The sequence below is a fragment of the Carcharhinus amblyrhynchos genome, chromosome 20, assembly GCF_965287045.1.
Source record: "Carcharhinus amblyrhynchos chromosome 20, sCarAmb.v2.hapA, whole genome shotgun sequence".
NCBI lineage: Eukaryota > Metazoa > Chordata > Chondrichthyes > Carcharhiniformes > Carcharhinidae > Carcharhinus > Carcharhinus amblyrhynchos.
Window position 1 is genome coordinate 16,263,488 of NC_137343.1, and position 22,978 is coordinate 16,286,465.

Here is a 22,978-nt window from a genome sequence, read left to right on the forward strand (position 1 = left end):
CTTTTTCCTACAACTTCTTTACTTTGTGAACTTTGTTGTATTTCTACAGGTGCTGTTATCTTATCCTTTTCCAGAATTCCCAAGATTCTGAGTACAGTTCATTTAGATTCGTTGGGGGTCCAACATTTGGTGTCCACACCAAATATTTGATGTCTGGCCACTGTTCTGGATTTTTGCCTTGCACATAGATTCCCACAGCGTGCGTGATCAAAATGGTAGGGTTCTTACAAACCTCTGGACCTTGCAGATCCTCTTTAACCCCAATCTTACTGTAGCCCATTGTTCATAGACAATTATAAATGGGTTGTTGCCATTATGGGATAATCACTGGCTTGCCTGGATCAGGTAGCCTTGTCACTTATTACATAATCTGTAAGAGAGATCTAGTTTTTCAGAACTTACTGGCAATTAAGCCACTTTTTGTTTGCTTGCCAACGACAAAATTGATGGTGATAGGAAGCAGAAATTAGAATAATCTCTGACAAAACCAAGTTCAAATTAAGGCCAGAGATTAGTGACGGTGTCTCCAAAAATGATGACTGTATTATTCATGCCTTGTGGTACAAACATGTTCTTCAATTTCCAGAACTGCAATCCAATCCAATCCAACTCTGATTTAGGTGACAACTATTTAAACTAGAGTGTCAAATCTTTACACAAGTATAAACATTTATTGATCTGCTTGAGAATGACGATCATGTATTTTATATTCCAAATAAGTTGCAGTTACTTATGTGGTGTAACTTCCGAGATATTTAAATTACAACAATTGCAGGAAATGACAAATGAAGCTGCAGGATTGAGGGCTTAAATATACAAGTTTACACACTGAAACTGCCTCTAAATGGTAGAGTCATACTTACTCTTTCCGAAATCCTGCAGGACTTTCCTTGCATGACACCATTACAAAGGCAGCACCTGGAAAATGTACATCCATGCTCAGTTTTGACTCTGTCACTGGGAACTCTTCAGATGGAAACTGTTCGGGTGAATGCTGCAGGGCAACAACATAAACATCAGCTTGATCAGTCACAAAAAAGGTAGTGTTGTCACGGGGAAAGGGTAATTTAAAAACTCTTTTACAATCACAAAATCACAGCAACACAAAATGACAAAACAAATGCATTAATTCTAAATTACATTAGTTACAGACACAAACATTAAAATTACAGAATTTATTTATCTCTTATATGCAGTAAAACAAAAACAATTTATAGAAAACGCACTAAACTGAGAAAGAGAATTAATTAATGGGTCAGTTTGAACTAGCAAAATGAATTGGTCTCTGTGCTCAGCCTTCTACACTGTTCCACATTGAGAACACCCTCCATCCTGTGGCATGGCACAACCACTGTGTGAAATGAGATAGATATTGAACAGACCTAGCAACTCAAAATTAAACAGCCATGAGGTGGTGTGGGCTAAAAGCAGCTATGTAATTGTATACACCTCCTGGCCTGGTATATCTCCCACTCTACCATTACCATAAGCCAAGGAATCAACCTGTGTTCAATGAAGAGCGCAGAGGGCATGCCAAGAGCAGCATCAGACATACTTAAAGCTGAGGCGTCAACCTGTGAAGTTACATTACAGGATGACTTGCATGCCAGTGAAAGCAGCATGCAATAAACAGAGCTATGTTATCCCACAATCAAAACATCGCATCCAAGCTCTGCAATCCTGCCACATCCAGTCACCAATAGTGGTTGACAATCAAACAGCCAACAGGAAGAAGAGGCTCCACAAATATACCCAACCCCCAATGATGGCACAGCCCAGCACATCAGTGCAAAACACAAGGCTGAAGCACTTGCAACAACCTTCAGCCAGGAGTGCTAACTGGATGATCCACTCTGCCTCCGCCTGAGGTCCTCAGCATCATAAATGCCAGTTTTCAGTCAATTTGATTCACCATTTATGATATCAAGGTAGGGCTGAAGGCACCGGACACTGCAAAGGTCATGGGCCCTAACAACATTCCAGTGTTGAGGTGTGCTCTCCAGAAAAAGCTACACACTTAACCAAGCTATTTCAGTAGTTACAACTCTGACATTTACTCAGCAATGCTGAAAACTGCCCACTGTCCACAAAAAGACAAATGCAAACTGGCCAATTACGGCCCCATCAGTCTACTCTCGATGATCAGAAAAATGATAGAATGGTTTGTTAACACTCTATCAAACAGCAATTATTCAGCAATGACCTGCTCACTGAGTTTGGGTTCTGCAAAACAACTCAATTCGGGAGGGGAGGCAAGAGCGGCTGTCCTTGACAACAAGATAGCATTTGACAGAATGTGGCATCAAGGAGACCTCACAAAACTGGATTCAATGAAAATTTTGGGGAAAGCTCTCCACTGGTTGGAGTTATACCTCGCACAAAGGAAGACGGTGGTGGTGACTGGAGGTCAATCATTCCAGTTCTAGGACATTAAGGAATTCCTCATGGTAGTGTCCTAGGTCCAAACATTTTCAGCTGCTTCATCAATGATCCTCCCCCAGTATGATCAGACATGGGGATATTTGCTAATGACTGCACCATGCCCAGCACCATTCGTAACTTGTCAGGTACTGAAGCAGCCCATGCTCATATACAGTAATGATGGACAACATTCAGGCTTGGGGTAAGTGGTAGTAACATTTGCACCACACAACAACAATCTCCAACAAGACTATATTCAATCATCTCCTTCTGATTCGCATTGCCAAATCCCTCCACTATCAACATTCTGGGGGTCACTATCGACTAAAAACTGGATTAGCCAAATAAATACTGTAACCACAAGAGCAAGTCAGAAGCTGGGGATTCTGTGGACAGCGACTCACCACCTGACTTCCCAAAATCTGTCCATCATCTACAAAGCAAAGTCAGGAGTGTGACAGAATAATCTCCATCTGCCAGATGGAGTGCCATACTTCAGAAGCAGGTCACCATCGTCAGGAAGCAGAGATAGTTTTAAGGGATCCATGTTTGTATTTTTGGAAGTTAGAAATAAAATATAGACATAAACGAGTTTAGTGTTTTTGTGTAAGAGGGCGTAAAACTGTAGTTAGATTCATGTCAAGACAAAAGGAGTTTGCACATTTGGGGTTTTGTTTTAAATAATGTTTTGCACTGATGTGCTGGGCTCCACCACCACTGGGGATGGGTATATTTGTGGAGCCTCTTCTTCCTGTTGGCTGTTTGATTGTCAACCATTATTCGTGACTGGATGTGGCAGGATTGCAGAGCTTGGATGCGATGTTTTGTGCTTAATGTTTACAGCATAGAAAAAAGTCCAGCTTGGAGAAACTATGAGCTGTTGCTTATCAACCAGGGACCTCACCTTAAGGGAAAAGGCCTGAGGCAGAATTTTGCCACCTCATGGCATCAGTTTTGCAGCCGGAAAATACTGTAAAATTGGGTATGATGCGACTAGCAGGTATAGTGCCCATTTTCATACCCATTCCTATTTTACCACAAAAAATTGGTATGATTGGGAGCCCACCCAAAACGGTTGAAAAATCAATTTGCATTTTCTTACATTCAATTGACATTGTTGCTGCTTCTGCCAGGATTTAGCACACATCAACACCTAGAGATAACTTTCCCTCTAATTTTCAAAGCCCAACGTGATTGGGATTGACATGGTGTGCTCAACTGAACTGTGCTTCGTAGCACAGATGTTTATTCTGTTTTGCTGTCATCTCAAAGTAGTTTTCAGCCAGACATGGTCAGTAACCTGTGTTTATAACTCAAAGTTCAGACATTGGTGTGTATGCCTGCTGCTAAGATTCGGATATCTGCCCTGGGTTGGGGAGGAGCTTGCAGTGGGAAGGGGAGAACCCAATTGTCATAGTTAACATAGGTATAAACGACTTGGATAGAACAAGGAAAGAGGTTCTGCACAGAGAATTTGAGGTGCCAGGCACTATGTTAACAGAACCTCCATGGTTATAATCTTTCGATTATTATCTGAGCCATGTGCAAATTTGCATTAGGCACAAAAATGTTGAGAGATGAATATGTGGCTCAAGGACTGGTGTGGGAGAAGTGGGTCTCAGTTCATGGGGCACTGGCATCAGTACTGGGGAAGTGTAGGTTGTACCAGAGCATCTGAACTGCACTAAGACCAGTTTTGTTGCAAATCACAACCAGGGAAGAGGGGGTTGAAAGGGACAGAAAGTGACTGAGCTGAGAATCTATCTATTTCCTCCAACTGATGATGCAGAAATCTTTTTAAGAGGCTCACTGAGCATTTCAGCCATTTTTTTTTCAGTTGCTGACTGATTTGTTATGTATTCCCAGCATTCTATTCAGGAACTTGAGAGTAGTAATGCATAAAACTCAACATCAAACATTATTTTTAATACATTCCTCTGGTCTGGAGGAACTTCTTCCAATTTTCCCACCTTCTGAGAAGAGACTACCTGCATACTGCTGTGTGAACTTTGAGGCTTGCACTGTCCTGAAATGAAACACTGATTCCATGTATCAGTTCATATTCCCCTCATTCTTTCCCAATATGTCCTCCACTTGAATTTCTCCTCCAATCTCTACACCTTTAAGAGCCATAATTGGCACTACCTGTCTAATTCTAGATGCATTTTTTGTTAACCTAGATGGTTATTGTTAAACAAGCAGCCAACAGAATAAGTGTTTGGATAATGGTGGTAAATCTAGTTTCATAAAAAAAATTAAATTCCAGTTTGTCAAATAAAAATTGAAGGAATTCTACCTGTAGGAAAGAGCAGATCTGCTTTGTTAAGTCCAACAAACTATCTTCACCCTGGTGTAAGGCTCGTGTTATAGCAACTGTAAGCCATTCCCTGATGGAATTGGAGTTGCCTTGGTAGAAGAGGTCAGTGGGAGAGCAGTTCTGACCCTGGTTACAGTGTTGGAGAGACTGAGCCAAAAGAATTGAATTGGAGCTGATTGTTCCATCTGCAGAGAAAGATACAGAATAAATTTCTTCAATTATTTCACTGACCTCTCTTTTTCAGATACAGGATCTTATTTCAAGCATTTGGCACTTTGATGAATTTTCTTCACTCATTTACACCCCCACCCCTACAGGAATTAATCAACACAAACTCTTACAAGCAAGGATGAAACATGAATTGAGGACTCAATTATTCATGGTTCCCAACTTTGTTGATGCCAATATTATTTAAGTGAACTAAAGAGGTTTTACCAGCCAAAGAAAGTTACTCTTATACAACGCACTAACACATTTCTCCCTTGACTTCCCAAACTTGACTGGAGGATTATGAAAGGCGAATGTCTATCGCCAAGCCGCTCCCAGATATCTCGAGTCACCGGTGTACCAAACCAACAACATCAGGCTCATAACATAGTTGTCTCGTTAACTGGATTCCAGTTCTCTTTGTGTCTATCAGACTATAGAATTGCATCAACAGAAATATGGTTGTTGTTTCACAGTAATTATCACACAAAGGAAATATTAACACATTCCTGACATCCTACACTGAAGCGTTAAAAGCAAAGATGTAGATGCAACTGCCACATAGGGTACACTCCTCATACAAAGAGCTAGAAAGTATAAAGCAAGGGATTACCTTCTAGATTTTAAATTGAAGTGTTTCTTCATATTAAAAAAATCTATTTTCTCTGTTTCCTAGTTTTTGGGCTCACCAAACATCATTCCACAGCTGGAAGAAACAAGTAAATTTGTGCTCTCTTGCATTGCTTAAGAAATAACTCCTAGGAGACGAATAGTGGCAGTAGCTAACTTGTCTACAGATTCTCAAGTACACGTTTGGTTCTCTCTCCTCCTTCATTCACTCTTAGCCATAATATATCTATCAGATATAAAATTTCCAACTTTTTTTTAAAACAATGACGTACTGAATGGAAGTTTGCTCCTTCCCAGCTTGCTGCAATAAGGTAAACATGCCTCCTGAACAAACTGCAATTATTTTAAATTGATTGAAAATATACAAGCAGGTTATTTTCAGCTCCAGATCATTACCAACCTGATAGCGGTGGAGCCAACAGTTGATTGGACAACAATTGCAGGTGCTCCAAGGTGATGTCCCGTACCGCAGGAATATGGAACAGTCGGGTGAATGTGTGTGGTGACTTGGGAGCGAAGATATTCAGCAGTGCCATACGGCAGTACAGTCTGGCCAAAGAAGCTTCACAACGCAGTAACTCTCTAAGCAGCAGTGAAATGATGAAAATACATAAGACAAATGGGAAAAAAGGAACAATTGAGAATAAGACCTCAGAAGTCCAATTAGATCCACTTGATATATGGTAGGTCCATTCAAAAATTTGATGGCAGCAGGGAAGAAGACTAATCACCCACAATTGTCCACTATAAAACTTGCTGGGAGGTTGGGGGAGTGGTTTGCAGATTAGGGAGAAATGTTTTTATTTCCACTGTGACATCTTTCCTATGTAAGTCACACTCGCACCAGACCAAAAAATGGGAATGTCGTTTTTGAGCATATGGCATCAGCATTTCTTATCTCATTGTCCATTTCGTTCAGTGAATCATCAAGAATGTGCACTTGTATCTGTTGTTGGGATGCAAGTGGTGGACAAGGCGGTGAGAAAAACAGTAAGGCAGAAAGACAAAAATAATCTCAATATTGAAGGTGTGAAAAATATGTTTTTTTTGGATTATCAATAGTTTGAGAATAAGACAAAGAAGAATATGCAAGCAGCCAGTTTAGAAGGAACTGTTCTTCAAAAAAATCTTGTAAAGACCACATGAAAAATCTAAATATTCCATTCATCTTTGGCAGTGTCAGTGTATAATTATATTTCAAGTATCAGAATGTACACAGGAGTCTGGTTACTACTACAAGCACTTGAAAAAAAAACATTTTTAACCTAGCGCTTGGTTTCTGTTCTCATACAGCATTTTTAGCACTGAATGCTGAATACTGATAATGTCAGTAAGGGAAACAAGGAAGAGTTATGAACTGAAAGCAGTCAGGCTTTAAGTTAATGGCTATTTCATAACTGGACTAATTCATTTGCAGCACACCTTATTTTTTAAAATTACAAACTAAGGTGAAGTACCAAAGTCAACATACAGATTAGAAAAAGTTCAATGGGAAAGTTTCAGTTTTAAAAGCTCTCGACTGTAGGAGAAAGAGAGACAGCAAGGTAGTGTCAAAGGTTATTTCCTCATCTAAAATGAAGTAGAAACAAGGCACTTAAAATTTTTTTTTTGTCTTCTAGGGTTAAGAGAACTGTTTGCATGGGCAAATAGCTCACTACATGCTTAATACAACTGAAAAGCAGACTTTTACTGTCAGCTTTTTATTCAGAAATACTGAATTCACAATTAAAAAACTGGAATGAAATCATCCCCAAAATGGTGCAATAGTTCTACGGTCCTAAGAAAGAAATAGCTACAGGGGAAACTGAAACCAATGGTCATGATAGCAATAGCATAAAGCATTGTCTGTTCAGGCAACTGCAAAGTTTCTCCTTCATCCAGTCAGGCTGGCTATTTGATATACTTCAAGGTTGACTGACATTCATGGTAGAAGCACACAAGTATGAAAGTTTTCAATTTATGTTGAAAGCAACTTCTTATTTAACAAAACTACCAACTCATCTTAACTGGAGTTTCAAAGAGTATTCAATAGGTTGCAGGTCTTGACTGTTTAACAGTTGATCTCAAATGAAGTCACACTGGGATCAGTTCTTCAAACTCCACTTTGTTTCAAACACGATCATTAACTCTAAAAGAACCTACCTGTGAATCTGGATGTTTGTATTGTCCAGGGTGACAAGTCCATAAGCAGCTGTGCGTCTGTATCCTGTGGGAGGGCGTTCCAGCATATCAATTGGGTACCAATAACGAACCAGCACACCTTCACTTCGTAAGTATGTCTCCACCTGAACCAATTCATTTACCTATATTTGGATAAATGAATGGACAGTGTGCTTTATGTCAACTGTAATGGCAGTGGTATTTTAAATAGCACCAGGAGTGCAAACAATAAAATGAGTGAATATTAAACAACCAGAATGCAGGATACTTGTCATGCATAGAGATGCAGAGAAGAAAAAAGGCAAAAGACAGTGGGCAGTGAATTGATTTGGTTTCCGGCTTTATTCAGTGCTAAAGCTGACCATATTGTAGATCTGAAACAATTGATAAGTTGGTCCAAACAGTGTATAGAAGTAGCCCATCACTACTCTGAAAGAAATGTTTGGCATTCACACTGATCCATAGAAACAGCCAAACTTATTTGGGTTCCTCAATATTCTTCAATATTGGAGTTACATAAAACTAATAGCTTTTCTAAAACAAGAAAAGTGAAGACTCCAAGTTCTAATCTGAAGAATTGTTTTGGCTTAATGCCTAACATTAGGGATCACCCGTGTAGTTCTCAAACATACTAGTGGAATTCATAGCCAATTACAACAAAAGAGAGTCATTTTCTTGTGTTCTTCGTTGAGCTTCACATCAAACATGTGTTTTGATTCAGAACTAAAGCAATACTTTCCAAACATTTCATTTACTTTAGGCACTGGGGATTGACATCACTTGAGATGTCAAAAAGGAAACAAATGATTGCAGGCATGTTGCATTTTCTGACTTTGTGGAACAAGGCCTCCTGCACTCTCACTTTCTCCCTTTCTTCAGCATCACACATCTTCCTCACCTACAAAGACAATGAACCAAACCACGCCTTTTATCAATTCAGTGGCACTGATATCAGATGCTGGACAGGAGACCCCCCCGTTAGAATTTCCTCTATTTTTGTATGCCATTGTATTGAATGAACTACACAATTTATTCATTTAGGGACAATAAATTAAAGTGATTGATGTTCTCACCTGAAACTTTTTTTTAAGCTTACCGTATCAACATCAAGAACAACTCCATTCAAGCCAAAAGTTTTCATCATTCCTCGGATGGCAAACTTTGGTAAAGCAGTACCACCAGTGCTGCTGTTGAGATTATTACTGTCTGGATACCGGATCACCACAGTTAGGCCTGTAGCCAGACAGAACAAACCATCATTATTTAATACTGTACTAGAACAAACGTATTCACTCACCCAAAGAGGTCAGGTTCATATTAAATGCTATATTCTCTGGATCACGCAGAGCTCCTCCAAACCAAGTTAATTAATGTCAGTTCAAGTTTTGGACAGGCCAGTGATGACATAAGAACATAAGAAATAGGAGCAGGAGTAGGCCATCTAGCCCTTCGAGCCTGCCCCGCCATTCAATAAGATCATGGCTGATCTGTCGTGGCTCAGATCCACATTCCTGCCCTCTCCCCATAACCCTTAATCCCCTCTCTTATCAAAAACCCATCAACCCGCGTCTTAAAAATATTTAGCGAGGTAGCCTCCACCACTTCAACGGGCAGAGAATTCCAGAGATTCACCACCCTTTGAGTGAAGAAGTTCTTCCTCAACTCCATTCTAAACCCCGCCCCCCCTTTATCTTGAGGCTGTGCCACCTAGTCCTACTATCCTTTCTGAGCGGGAAGAGTCTCTCCACCTCTATCCGATCCATCCCATTCATCATCTTATACGTCTCAATGAGATCTCCCCTCGTTCTTCTAAACCCTAACGGGTACAAGCCTAGTTTATTCAGCCTCTCCTCAAAGCTCAACCCCCTCAACTCCGGCATCAGCCTAGTAAACCTCCTCTGCACTCCCTCCAAGGCCAAAATATCCTTGCGTAAGTACGGCGCCCAAAACTGCACACAGTACTCCAGCTGCGGCCTCACCAATGCCCTATACAGCCGCAGCAAGACCTCCCTACTTTTATATTCAATCCCCCTCGCTATGAAGGCCAGCATCCCATTCGCCTTCCTGACCACCTGCTGCACCTGCAAGCTGGGTTTTTGCGACTCATGCACAAGGACCGCAAGGTCTCGAAAGCACAGTTGATCTGGACCACTGATGCTCAAAGTTGCTTTCTGGGCTGCTCAGCTGCTGATGGAAGCCATTTAACTTTAACTCTGATGCAGACTACCTTTTAAATATATTGAGAAGGACTTTGCTGCCTCTGACTGCATTGCTGCAAGATTTTTCCAACCACATATTTGCTATTTGAAAGTAGTTTTGTTTGATAAAACAGAGCTCAAGTTTTTCAGAGGAAGAACCTTGTTGTAGGTAAAATAAGCAGAATGGGCACAGAACTTACTCCAAAAGCAAATCATTCATCTCATTGTGAGCAGGAGAAATGCAGAGCTACCAATTACATGATAGATCCATTAAGCTATAGTGCAACAGGAAAAATAATTACCTTTGCGAACTTTATCTGTTGTGAATTTATTGGCTTCATCTTTAATGTCCTCAATGGTTGGGAGGTAAAGATCTCTGGGTATGCCACCATTTTCTTCGTACAGGAATTCAACAGTCTGACGAGCAATATCCACCATACCTGTTAAAAAACAATTATCTATTTGAAGATTATAATGCAACTTGTCTGATGTACATGGACAACCATACATTAAAATTACACATAGTACCATAAAATTACAAACAGAGGGAAACATTAGCATCTCCACATCTTCATTATAGCCGGGCAGATTTAAAAAAAACTTACCTTGGAGGAAAAATCTTAGCTTTAATATTCTTGCACATGTTTACCATTCCAAAACTATGAATTATCAGAGTTATTCAGGTGTCAAAAAATTGGTTTAAACAAATTTGTGTTTTTGTAAATGCTAAATGAATGCTTCAAGATTAAATGCTGTCAAGGGGCTTGTGTTGTAATTATAGAATTTGTGTAATTGCAATTGGCAACAAGCCTGAAACAATAGTAGATATATATTTCTGGAAAGCGAGTGCTACGTAAACAGAGGACTATACATAATTCTGGGGACTACTGCCAACAGATTGAATGGGCATCTGAAAAACTGTTTCTCTGCACTAAGGTCAAAACGCCATGTTTTTGCAGAACAGCACATTTAATCGAAGAAACGTCAGCATAAAACCCCATTTATCAAGAGATTGACAAGGTCAGCCCTGGAACATTACGTAAAATAGAAGGAACCAATGAGTGCTATGGATTTTAGTGGGTTTAAGATTTTTTTTTTAGCAACTCTTGTTGTTTAAGGTAGACTGATCCACTGATTTTGTAATAACGTGGCTTGAGCAATTTTTCATCTCCCAACCTTTCCCCACTTCCCATGCCACATGATATGGCTAATATTAGCCCCCTCCCCCTGCCCCGCCCCAAGTGTGCCATGAAAATGAACGATATTGGAGTTTCTAAGCTAGTACTTGGTTGCCTTGTTTGGCTTTTCTGTTATGTTTGCAATTATAAAAGCAGATCTGGCACTCCTCCTCATCAGTCTTGAATTTACCATGTTACCTTTATCCCAATATTTGTGTGGCTGAGTACCTGAGAAATTATAGGGAAGTTTAAATGCCTGTGGCAATTCAAGGCAGAAGAATACTGAAAGAAGAGCTGGAATTCCTGGAAATGGATCCTTGCTGAAAACAGCTGAGAGAAAGCATCATTTGGAAAAAGATTCTTAGACTGGTCTTTTCGAGAGAGAAGTTTGGGAACATTTGTGTGATAATCATCTGGGCGATTTGAGAAGTGCACAAATGTTCAAGTGGGGGACACGTGCCACTGGGTTTCAGAGTGGGGCATGTCTCACACAATCTGTTGCTTTAGAGAGAATGTGTATTTACTGAAAACATTATAGCACAAGATACATTTTGTAACCTTAGAGATTATTAAAATGGTTTTTTTTATCTGTTGTTAAAAGGTAATTGGCAATCCTATAATTCTGCTTATCCACATTTTCTAAAAAAAAGTAACAGTATTTTGAAACAGCGTTCCATTCTCGGACTTTCCAGTCCAGGAGTAACATCAACTGGGATCGCAACAAACTTTCTCAGAAAGCTCGGAAATTTGGCATGTCCACTAAAACTCTCACCAACTTTTACAGATGCACCATAGAAAGCGTTCTTTCTGGATGTATCACAGCTTGGTATGGCTCCTACTCTGATCAAGACTACAAGAAACTACAAAGGGTCATGAATGAAGCCCAGTCCATCATGTAAACCAGCCTCCCATCCATTGACTCTGTCTACACATCGCTGCCTCGGAAAAGCACCCCAGACATTCCCTCTTCCATCTTCTTCCGTCAGGAAAAACATACAAAAGTTTGAGGTCACGTACCAACCAACTCAACAACAGCTTCTTGCCTGCTGCCAGACTTTTGAATAGACCTACCTCATTATAAGTTGATCTTTCTCTACATCCTAGCCATGGATCGAACACTACATTTTGCATCCTCTCCTTTTCTCCTCTATGAACACTATGCTATGTCGGTGTACTTTTCACTGTATGCTAATGGATGTGACAATATTAAATCAAATCAGAAAAATAAGGGGTAGTCTTGAATAATGCAAGTCATTGACAGGGGTGCACCACTGCTGCAGGCTGTTCCCTGCAAGGCCCCACTTGCACTGATATGTTGCAGAAAAGCACTGGCCAGGGTGGAAATGGTTGAAAAGTTCCCAAAGTTGGCGTAGCAGTTGAAGCTGGGTGGGCGAGCTGTGGGATACATGATGAGGAAGTGGTTTATTGTAGCGCCATATTGATTCAATTTCTGCTGCCACAGGGCTTCTGCTCTTCTGCCTTGGCACAGTGATCTTAGTAAGAAGTCTCTCAACACCAGGTTGAATTGCAAACAACATCTCATTTATCTTGGTAGAGATGTTTGCTGAGCAGGAACTTGCAAAAGTTCCTGCTCAGCAAACTTGCTGGCTCTCCATGGGGTGCAGGTCTATTTGACTGCAGTGTACTTTGCACCAATATGGTACAACTCCTTTCCCAGTCTTGTTAATCCCCAACTCAGCGCAATGTGTACAATTTTGGGTATCTTCCAATCAATTTAATGCCCCTACTTCCCAGTCATGACCACCCTCTTGCCCCTCACAAGGAGGTAGATTGTAACAAGGCGGCTCCTGAAGAAGGGTTACATCAACCCAAGTTTTCCACTACACAGGGACCACACCAATTCACCTGCTGTTCACCTCATGTAGTGCCATCCTGTCTGGCTAAGATCACTGTGATGTGGGGATGCTGGCATTGGACTGGGGTAAACACAGCAAGAAGTCTCACAACATCAGGTTAAAGTCCAACAAGTTTATTTGGTAGCACAAGCCACATGCTTTCAGAGTACTGTGCTCCTTCATCAGGTGAGTGGGAGTTCTGTTCACAAACAGGGCGTATAGAGTCACAAACCCAATTTACGAAATAATGATTATAATTATCAAGCACTATTTTGTAAATTGGGTTTGTGTCTTTATATGCTGTTTGTGAACAGAACTCCCACTTACCTGATGAAGGAACAGCACTCCGAAAGCTAGTGACTTGTGCCACCAAATAAATCTGTTGGACTTTAACCTGGTGTTGTGAGACTTCTTGCTGTGTTTACTCCAGTCCAACGCTGACATCTCCATATCACGGTGATCTTCGCCAGACAGAATGGCACTACACGAGGTGAGCAGCAGGTGAATTAGTGTGGTCCTTGTATAGTGGAAAACTTGGGCTGATGTAATCCTTCTTCAGAAGCCTTCTTGTTGCAATCTACCTCCTCATGTGAGGGGCAAGAGGGTGGTCATGACTGGGAAGTAGGGGAGTTAAATTGATTGGAAGATACCCAAAATTGTACACATTGTTGCGCTGATCTGGGGATTGACAAGTCTGGGAAAAGAATTATACCATATTGGTGCAAAGTACACTGCAGTCAAGTAGATCTGCACCCCATAGAGAGCCAGCAAGTTTGCTGAGCAGGAGCTTTTGCAAGTCCCTGCTCAGCAAACATCTCTACCAAGATAAATGAGATGTTGTTTGCCATTTAGTCTCTTGCCATTCAAGGAGATGTTAAATTCCTTCTTGGTTCTGGCAATGTGAAGATGGAATATATTTGAGACTATTTTGCTGCTGCTGGGCTTATAGTGGTTGGCTGGCTTTGCAACACTGTTGTTTAGTTGTGTAATGCAAAGAACAAAACAGCACAGAAAACAGGCCCTTCGGCCCTCCAAGCCTGCACCGCTCATTGGTCCAACTAGACCATTCTTTTGTATCCCTCCATTCCCCGTCTGCTCGTGTGACTATCGAGATAAGTCTTAAACAATCCCCAGTGCTATAAGTTTTCATACATCTATATATTTGATGGCTATATCCAATTGCTTCTTGTTGCTACATATGCACTTCACAGACATTTGTGAGCAGGTGATGTGCATGCAATTAGTTCCTCAACAACAGTAACTGTGTCTCACTTTCCTGCTACTGTCAATTATTGTCAATGGAATAGAGCAACATGCTGTCACTGAAAAGGTAATTTTATACAAAGTGTCTAATCCTTGCGCTCTCTGTGACAAGGACTTGTGTATATAGCATCTTTAGCATGACAAAACGTCCCAAGCTTGTTCAAAGGAGCATTGTAAAGCAAAATGTGAAACTGAGCCACATAAGCTGATATAGGGATAAATTACCAAAATCTTGGTCAAAAAAGTCAGTTTTAGGGAGTATCTTAAAGTAAAAAGAGAACAAGGGGGGTTTGGGGATGCTTAGAGCCTTCGAAGTTGAAGACACAGCCACCAATGGTAGAGTGAAAATTGGAAATGCTCAAGACCAGAATTTGAGGATGGAAGATACCTCATAGTTGTGGGGCTGCAGGAGCTTACAGAGATAGAGAGTGACAAGGCCATATAGGGATTTGAAAACAAGAACGGCAAACAATTAAAAAGCAAAAGGAACCCAACGTGTTTAGAGATCTGTCTTCAAACAGGAGTATGTAACAATCAGCAGAGTACTTTTACTCTTGAACAATCTGCTAGACATTTATTCATCACATTAGATTGTTTAGAACTTACCAAGCTGCAGAGCACCTTTTATTTGATCTAATCCAGATTTTCTTTCTGCTTCATTCCGGAATCGTCTACGAATGGTAGGAAAGACTTTGGTTTCCCAGGCTTTGACTAAAAGTGCATAGTGATCCTCCTGTGGAAGGACAACATAAATCACAGCAACAAGACACTGCTAGTTGACCAATTGTATTCTGCAATTAATAGGATAAAACAAAAACTCAAATCACTCCTGCTTGGAATTAAACCTGTAAATCTGGCTAATTCTTCACTTGTTTGCAAGTATTTTTCATTCATTATATTTCTTCCCATTTCCCATGTCCCTTAATATAGAAAGCACAAAGTTACATATTACAAGGAGAATAACTTGTATTGAAATACAGAATATAAGAACATAAGAAATAGGAGCAGGAGTAGACCATCTAGCCCTTCGGGCCTGCCCTGCCATTCAATAAGATCACGGCTGGTCTGAAGTGGATCAGCTCCACTTGCCCGCTTTCTCCCCATAACCCTTAATTCCCCTGTCTATCAGAAACCTGTCTACCCGTAACTTAAATATATTCAGTGAGGTAGCCTCTACCACTTCAGCGGGCAGAGAATTCCAGAGATTCACCACCCTTTGAGTGAAGAAGTTCCTCCTCAACTCCGATCTAAACTGCCCCCTCCTTATCTTGAGGCTGTGCCCTTTAGTCCTGCTATCCTTTCTAAGCAGGAAGAATCTCTCTACCTCTACCCTATCCATCCCCTTCATTATCTTATACATCTCAATGATTCCCCCCTCAGCCTTCTAAACTCTAACGAGTACAGACCCAGTCTATTCAGTCTCTCTTCATAGGCTAACCCCCTCATTTCTGGTATCAGCCTAGTGAACCTTCTCTGCACTCCCTCCAAGGCCAATATATCCTTCTGCAAGTGTGGCGACCAAAACTGCACACAGTACTCCAGCTGCGGCCTCACCAGTACCCTGTACAGTTGCAGCAAGACCTCCCTGCTTTTATATTCTATCCCCCTTGCTATAAAGGCCAACATTCCATTCGCCTTCTTGATCACCTGCAGACTGGGTTTTTGTGATTCGTGCACAAGGACCCCCAGGTCCCTCTGCACTGTAGCATGCTGCAGCTTTTCGCCTTTCAAATAATAATCCCTCCCACTATTATTTCTACCAAAGTGGATAACCTCACACTTGCTACTCCATCTGCCAGATCCTCACCCACTCGCTCAGCCTATCCAGATTTCTCTGCAGACTTTCCACACCCTCCACGCAATTTGCTTTTCCACTCATCTTTGTGTCATCAGCAAATTTCATCTCCCTACACTCAGCCCCCTCCTCCAGATCATCTATGTAAATGGTAAACAGTTGAGGCCCCAGCACCGATCCCTGCGGCACTCCACTAGTCACCAACTGCCAACCAGAATAGCACCCATTGATTCCAACTCTCTGCTTCCTATTAGACAGCCAATCCTCTATCCACGCTAACACCTTAGCCCCAACTCCATGCACCCTAACCTTCTGCAGCAATATACTGCAGAACATACTCATGAGTGGGCTGACCGAAAACCTCATGATAAAAATATAAATTCTATGCCACTGTTCTTCATAACTGATTATGGTTAGGTCAGATGAATACAATTAAGCGAAATATGCATTTCAAAGTGCAATATGGTTCTTGATGAATTGTTATATTACCAACACTAACCAATGGGATTTGGGTTTATGATGGCCTGAACTTGAACATGGATCACTATCGTATGTGTTACTATCATAGTGCAAATATCACAGCAACTTAAAACTCCAGCGACTTGCGTCATAATTTGTGGTGGCTTCTCTGCCACACAAACATTAACCTAATCAAAATTGTTTATAATTGCTCCATTAAAACAAATAGCAACTATAAATTTGTTGCACTGACATCATTTTTCATGTAGCTGTCACTTAAGTCTGAAAAATAATGGAATTGGAAACCAAATATTGCATTACCTGCAGACTTGTATTTGAGGAAGCAAATATTTTGGAGTTGCACAAAAAAATTCACAAACAAACTGATGTTTGGGTTACAACACTGTTCAATGAGATGTAATGCAATTTAACACAGGAGGCAGTGAATTCTAATGGGATAGGACTTCTGCCACTTGCCATTGTGAATTCCAATTGGAGAGCCTACAAATCTCACTTGTGACTGTATGCCTGTTGTCTTGTTTGCAGATGAATGCATCATATATGGATGATGGCTTCTATTTAGGTTATATATGAACAAAACAGAACAGTTACCTGCTCAAAATTGCAGCATTTTGCATGAGAAAATCAGAACTCCTCCATGCTCTACACATTCAAAGACAACATCTGTCTCAGGTGATGTGATACCATTTAAATGTCAGGCACAATTATTAAAATGTAACAAATAAAATGGTGAATATGGGAAAATTTGTCATAGCCTAGTATGAAAACATAACATGTTGTTTTAATTATTTTTTATAATTCTGCTGGTTTATCTATCTACTGCCAGCTCAGATGTTCTCTCCTCTCTCATCATCTGGTGCATGCTGCTTTGGTGGCAGAATCAATATATTGGCCATGCCTCCTCAAATTTACAATTAGCTATGGCATAATCTAATCAGCTTCTCATTAAATTGTGGCATCAACTGCCACTGAGGCACTAGGAAGCAAAACTGCCTAACTGGTAGTTAAGATCAATAATATCCCCATTTCAGCAACCTTTGAACCCATAGTTCATACACTCCCAATTGAGAGATCACTTCTCAGTCTGGGAAAAGGGACTAAACTGTTTCAAATAACATTTGAATAATTTTAATGTGCACAAAGAAAACAACTAATTTTCATTTCTTACTTGAAGTTGTCTATTACTTACTCTTGGAATGTCATCGTCATCATCATCATCACTTTCATCATCAGCTACTGGTGAAGGATGACAGTATGGACCAGATATCAAAAAATTTTCATAGCTCAATTCCACTTTATAATGGCAAGAAGCGTCACTGTCATATTCTGCAAATGAGGATAAAAGAAGCCACATTAGGCATGTTTCCTATTATCAAGTGGCATATTTAAGAACTTATAGAAACTACGATGATAGTGTGCTACTGATATATTCTAAAGGGAAAGTTTGAAGGTTCAGCTTTTTTTAAGCAAGTAGTCAGTATGTCTGGAGGGAATGCAGCTCAGATCTTGGGACAGCAGGATAATTACTCATTTTAGCCATTTAGTGTTTATTTAGGAGAGAGTTAATGGATTTTTATTTATAGATGGTTACCCCTGGGGTTTTTGGTTTTGACAGGGTCATGTGATAATGCAGTTAATGGGAGGAGCTAGATATGTAGTAGAGAAAAATCAGCTTTCAGTTCTGGTTGGGGTTTGTTTAAGTCTGCAAGCTGCTCTCTCCACAAAATCTCTCTGAAAGCTTCAAGGCTGTTCACACTGAATATAGCAAGTACATTTATGGTTGCTAACTATATTTAAAGTGGAGTTTGAGTCTGTAAATAGTGTTGCTTATTTGGAACTGAAACAGTGATAAGTTAGAAATTAGAGCAGTTTCTTTTCATGTTTAAATATTGTTCAACAGATAATAGTTAAGTTGTTTCATTTTGTTAGGAGTTATACTTAAACTGTGTTATTAAATAAAGTTTGCTTTTACTATAAAAGATTCCCAGTTTATCAGTGGAAGAACTCCTGGAGTGAAGCATCCTATCCTCACATTTATGCCAAAATAGAAAAACCGTTGGGGTCTAGTCTGACTTCTTAATGTAATTTGGGATTCTGGTCCAAGGCCCTAACAAAACTTTAATCCAGTCTAAAGCAAAAAAGTCAAAAACAAAATACTATAGATGCTGGAAATATTCAGCAGGTTTGGCAGCAGTTATGGGGCGAGAAACAGAATTAAGGTTTCAGAACTCTTCTTCTGATCTTGTAAAACATTATCTCCAAGGTTACAGGCTTGAGAGAGGCATCAAGGCACACAATACAAACATATAAAATAACGTTGGTTTGGTTTAGTTGCACATAGAACCGACAGCTACTTTTTAAGTTTCAGCTGGCGGTTGTTCAAACCTAAGAATTTCCAGTCGCTATTCTTAAGAATTATTAACTTCTATTACTCAAGTCAAAGTGATTCCTTTGGAGTCTTCAAGAGTTCAGAAAGAGCAATATCACCTACCCAATGATCAGAGAAACAAGATTAGAATTACAATGTCTATGACAATATTAATTCTAAAGAACAGTACTTTAATGATCTTGTATATTCTTTTCCTTTTGAACTAGCTAATATAATTTTAACAGTAAATATGCATTATTGTTACATGCATTATTTATCTATTGTTGAAGAACGTTATATAACATTTTTCATAACCTCAAGGTATTCCAAAGCACTTTGCAATCAACGAAATATTTCGGAAGTGTTGCCACTGTTGCAATGTATGAAATGCAGCAGCCAATACAGCAAGGTCTCACAAGCAGCAACGTGATAATGGTTAGATCATCTGTTTTTGACAGTTAAAGCCTGAAAAAGGTCTGCTATTCCTAGAGATGAAAGAGGTTCAGAACAATTCTGGTAACTAAAGTATTTGGAAATATGTTTCCTGTGTATTCACTTGGGCATATTATCAAAAGCTTACCTAGTTTCTAGGTCATAAAGAGATCGCACTCATCTACGTGAATAGTCCAAAATACTGAAGTCAAAACATGTTAGAGTAAATCTAGAGGATGGAAAAGTCCAAGTAACATAGCACCAATACACAATCAAATGTCCTTCAATGAGAAATGTTACTTACGCTGTTGTGCTGCAGCAGTTGCTGCAATTCGACAGGGTGGACCATGGGACCCAGTATCTGACGCCACACTAGCACCGGCATCGTTGTCGCTGTCAGAGGCCATGGCAAATGGCAAAGCCTCAAAGTTGGCACTGATTTCCTCAGCTAGATCAATACATAGGTCAGCTGCATTTCGGTGTGCCTGACCCTCTGCATAAGCAAAAGGACGACATCCAAAGTTTGCACGAACTTTAGTATTCTATTAAAAACAAGCAGATGGAAACAAGCAATTGCAAGCTCAAGAATTTGCTCTATATAATTAGAAATAACTAGAGATAATATACTGAAGAATAAATTGATGAATTTTGTCTTTTGATATGGGCTTATTTGGGAGAACGTGAATTCTCCATTCTGGAATCATGCAGACGAGCATCAGAAGACCTCTAAATAGCCTATTCACCTTTAATTGCTTCATATTCCCAATTTAAAAGATAAAAGACTTCAGAATGTCTGAAGTGCTTTACAGCATTTTTGAAGTAGAATTAATGTTATAATAGAGGAAGTGCAACAGTCACTTTGTGCACAACAAGGTTCCACAAACAACAACATGGTAAATCAACAGATAACCTGCTTTTAGCATTGTGGTTGAAGGATAAATTGGCCAGAACACCAGGGAGAACTCCTGCTCTTCTTCAAAATCATGCCATGTGATCTTTTACCTTCACTCCAGGGGATAATTTGAATCTCATCCAAAAAAATGAGACCTCTGACAGTGTAGCATGTTAAGTTAGGAAGTATCACAACGCATATTATGCAAAGACACACAAATTCTGCATGAAATAGTGTGTGCCAAAATCGGCATGTCTCTTGGGCATACTGTATCCACCAATTGTTGCATTCATCCTCCATCTTTAAACAAGCAATAATCATCTTCGACTAAAAGTAATATCTTCACATTGCTTTGGTACTATTCCAGAAGCAAAATATTAAAGCCTTCAATATGTTTTTCTGGCAATGCGATTAACAAGGAGCCAGTGAAGACAATGAAAAAAATTGAAAGCACAACCTCTACTACAAAAAGATTGGATATTGTAGTCGTGCACTTTTTAAGAATAATTGTAAGTTGTTCAAGGAAATACATATGGCACATCTACCAGACAGTATGGCCATGACTAACGGGCAACCTATGACATTGATCTGCCAAATATTCTGGTCAGGCAAAGGCTTTGCTGGACTCATGGATATTTTTTCTTTTGCAGTACACAGAGATAGAACTCTTCGTGTGTCTTGCACTGCTCATCAGGTAAAAGACAGAAGAGCAGTATAGAAGATTCTCCAGACTGCAGCAAGATTAAATGGCTAAGCTAGTCATATAGCTTCACAGCAAAATGGTGCCTGGCAACCTTCACCTAACTTCAACATTTGTCAATTAAAAGCTAAAGATCATCGGAACAATTAAATCTAACGTAACAAGCATCTATCGTAAAAAACTGCCCAAACGGCACTGGTTGTTGTGTACTCCATGTTAGAATAAGCTGTTATTTCCATGTTGCAAACTGCAGCTCCAATATTCCTGAATGTTAGATGGTTAAAGAATCTGCCAGTAGCACAATTCCATAAAATAAACATGTGGTACAGTAGCAAGTTCATGTTTTGGGCATTAAAGCTTCATGGTGGAATGTATTTTGATGATCTCAGTCCATCTTGAAACAACACAACCCTTCAACTCATCATCTGGGTTATGTGCTGAAAATGAATGATAAATGAAACAATAAATTACCTTTTTCTGAATGTGAACTACTGGCCACATGCCACCAGAAACATCTTCGAGGAATGGGCTCAGTCGCTGCCCACAATATGTGAAATATACTCTGCCCTTTGATGGCTGCCCCGGTGGTGGAGGGGTTCCATCGCTTCTCTCCCAACCAATACCTGCTACATCACCTAAAGGAGGAAAAGAAGTTGAAGAGGAGAAAAATATATGCAGTGCAACCTATTTTAATTAGTGTTTTAAGAGTTTTTAATAAAAAGTGAAGAAGGTTACAAGTCATGCTAAATGAGTTTAATTAGTGAAAAACCCACTGCAAAGACTTGGATGTTTGCTGTTCCTGGTTTACACTCCTTGATTTACACTCCCAGTTGTTCAAATTATTGAGTGTAGATCATGGCTGTTTTGCTGCCTTGCTATAGGAATAGTTAACTATTGTGAGGAACAGCAAACCTCCAAGTCTTTGGAATGTGTTCATATGTTCACATTAGCTGGGAAAATCGTTACATTAGTTTCTGATGTCCTAAATTGTTGAACTGCCTGGCAACTCTGACACTATATGGTCTCCAAAAATAAGAATGGTCACTTGGGTGTGGTAGCAAAGACCGTGAAGATCACCACACAAAAATAAAACAATACCTTCGTAAATGAAGGTTTAAAAAAGGGGAAAAACAATACTTACTGTTGATATAGTACAATCTTTCTTTAAAATAAAAAAGAAATTTAATTAGCTGTTCTGAATGCTTTAAGAAAACTGTCTCCGAGGATGAACATGTGGCACGAGGTGTGAAAACTCAGTTTAAAACTGGGCATATATCTCCTTGGTGGTAGATGAGGCTGAAGCATAGGTGTAAACCCTCTCTTCATTATGTTCATTCTAGCAGGACCATTTTTAACCGCTTGTTAACTGTGTGATTTAAGTGACTAAAAATTATAACAGGAATATGGAGTATAGAATTATTCAATATAGTCTGAAAAGAATATTTTTAGAAATATATTTTCTTTATTTAATCTACAAAATCCCACCTTATTCAAAAAATTGATTATAGTCCAACCAATTTAGATCAGTTCAGGGATCATTCAATTTTGTCAAAGCAAGTAGTTTATTAACATAAGCAGCTCACACTGGAAGGCAAGAAATGTAATTATTTTGAAAACCTAACAAGGCTTTCATAATTAAAAGTTTGATAACTTAATTTTTTTTAGCTAATTGATTTTTGAAGGGATAAAATCCTTTCGCAGGAGTCAAACTGCAGATCAGAGGATGAAAGAGCCAGCTGCTCCTGGTTGGGCACTGAGCTTCACATTTAGGGATCAAGGTTCATGTTGGCTGGCAATGTAAACAGTTTATGACAAACCTTTGATGCTATTAGGAGCTTTAAAAAGTCACACTGACTTAAAAAGGCCAGAGATCATGTTGACATCATCATGAATACAGTTTTTTGTTAAAGTATGCTGGAAAGGAATGCAACTTAACTTTCAGGTGGACATAAACGAGTCTAAGGAAAGTGAATAGAAGTACAATATAGACATATATTGAGACAAGCAATTTCTCGCTTTTTTTGGTTCCATTATGAAAGTTAAGTGATTTAACAATTTACTGGTTAAACAAATTTCAGGGT

At 39.7% G+C, this 22,978-nt stretch overlaps 1 protein-coding gene across 6 annotated transcripts in view; it reads right to left on the bottom strand.

The window, feature by feature from the left end:
- Positions 1-22,978, bottom strand: part of hectd4 (HECT domain E3 ubiquitin protein ligase 4) — a 268,508-nt gene that overhangs the window by 42,268 nt on the left and 203,262 nt on the right. For all 6 annotated transcript variants that reach the window (XM_080208163.1, XM_080208164.1, XM_080208165.1 and 3 more), the window contains 10 exons: positions 21,369-21,532; positions 19,610-19,847; positions 17,695-17,831; positions 14,837-14,963; positions 10,236-10,373; positions 8,832-8,968; positions 7,718-7,878; positions 5,976-6,157; positions 4,718-4,923; positions 864-994 (listed from right to left, as the gene is read on the bottom strand). In XM_080208163.1, coding sequence (XP_080064289.1) covers positions 864-994; positions 4,718-4,923; positions 5,976-6,157; positions 7,718-7,878; positions 8,832-8,968; positions 10,236-10,373; positions 14,837-14,963; positions 17,695-17,831; positions 19,610-19,847; positions 21,369-21,532 — 1,621 coding nt within the window. The remainder of the gene's footprint in view (positions 1-863; positions 995-4,717; positions 4,924-5,975; positions 6,158-7,717; positions 7,879-8,831; positions 8,969-10,235; positions 10,374-14,836; positions 14,964-17,694; positions 17,832-19,609; positions 19,848-21,368; positions 21,533-22,978) is intronic.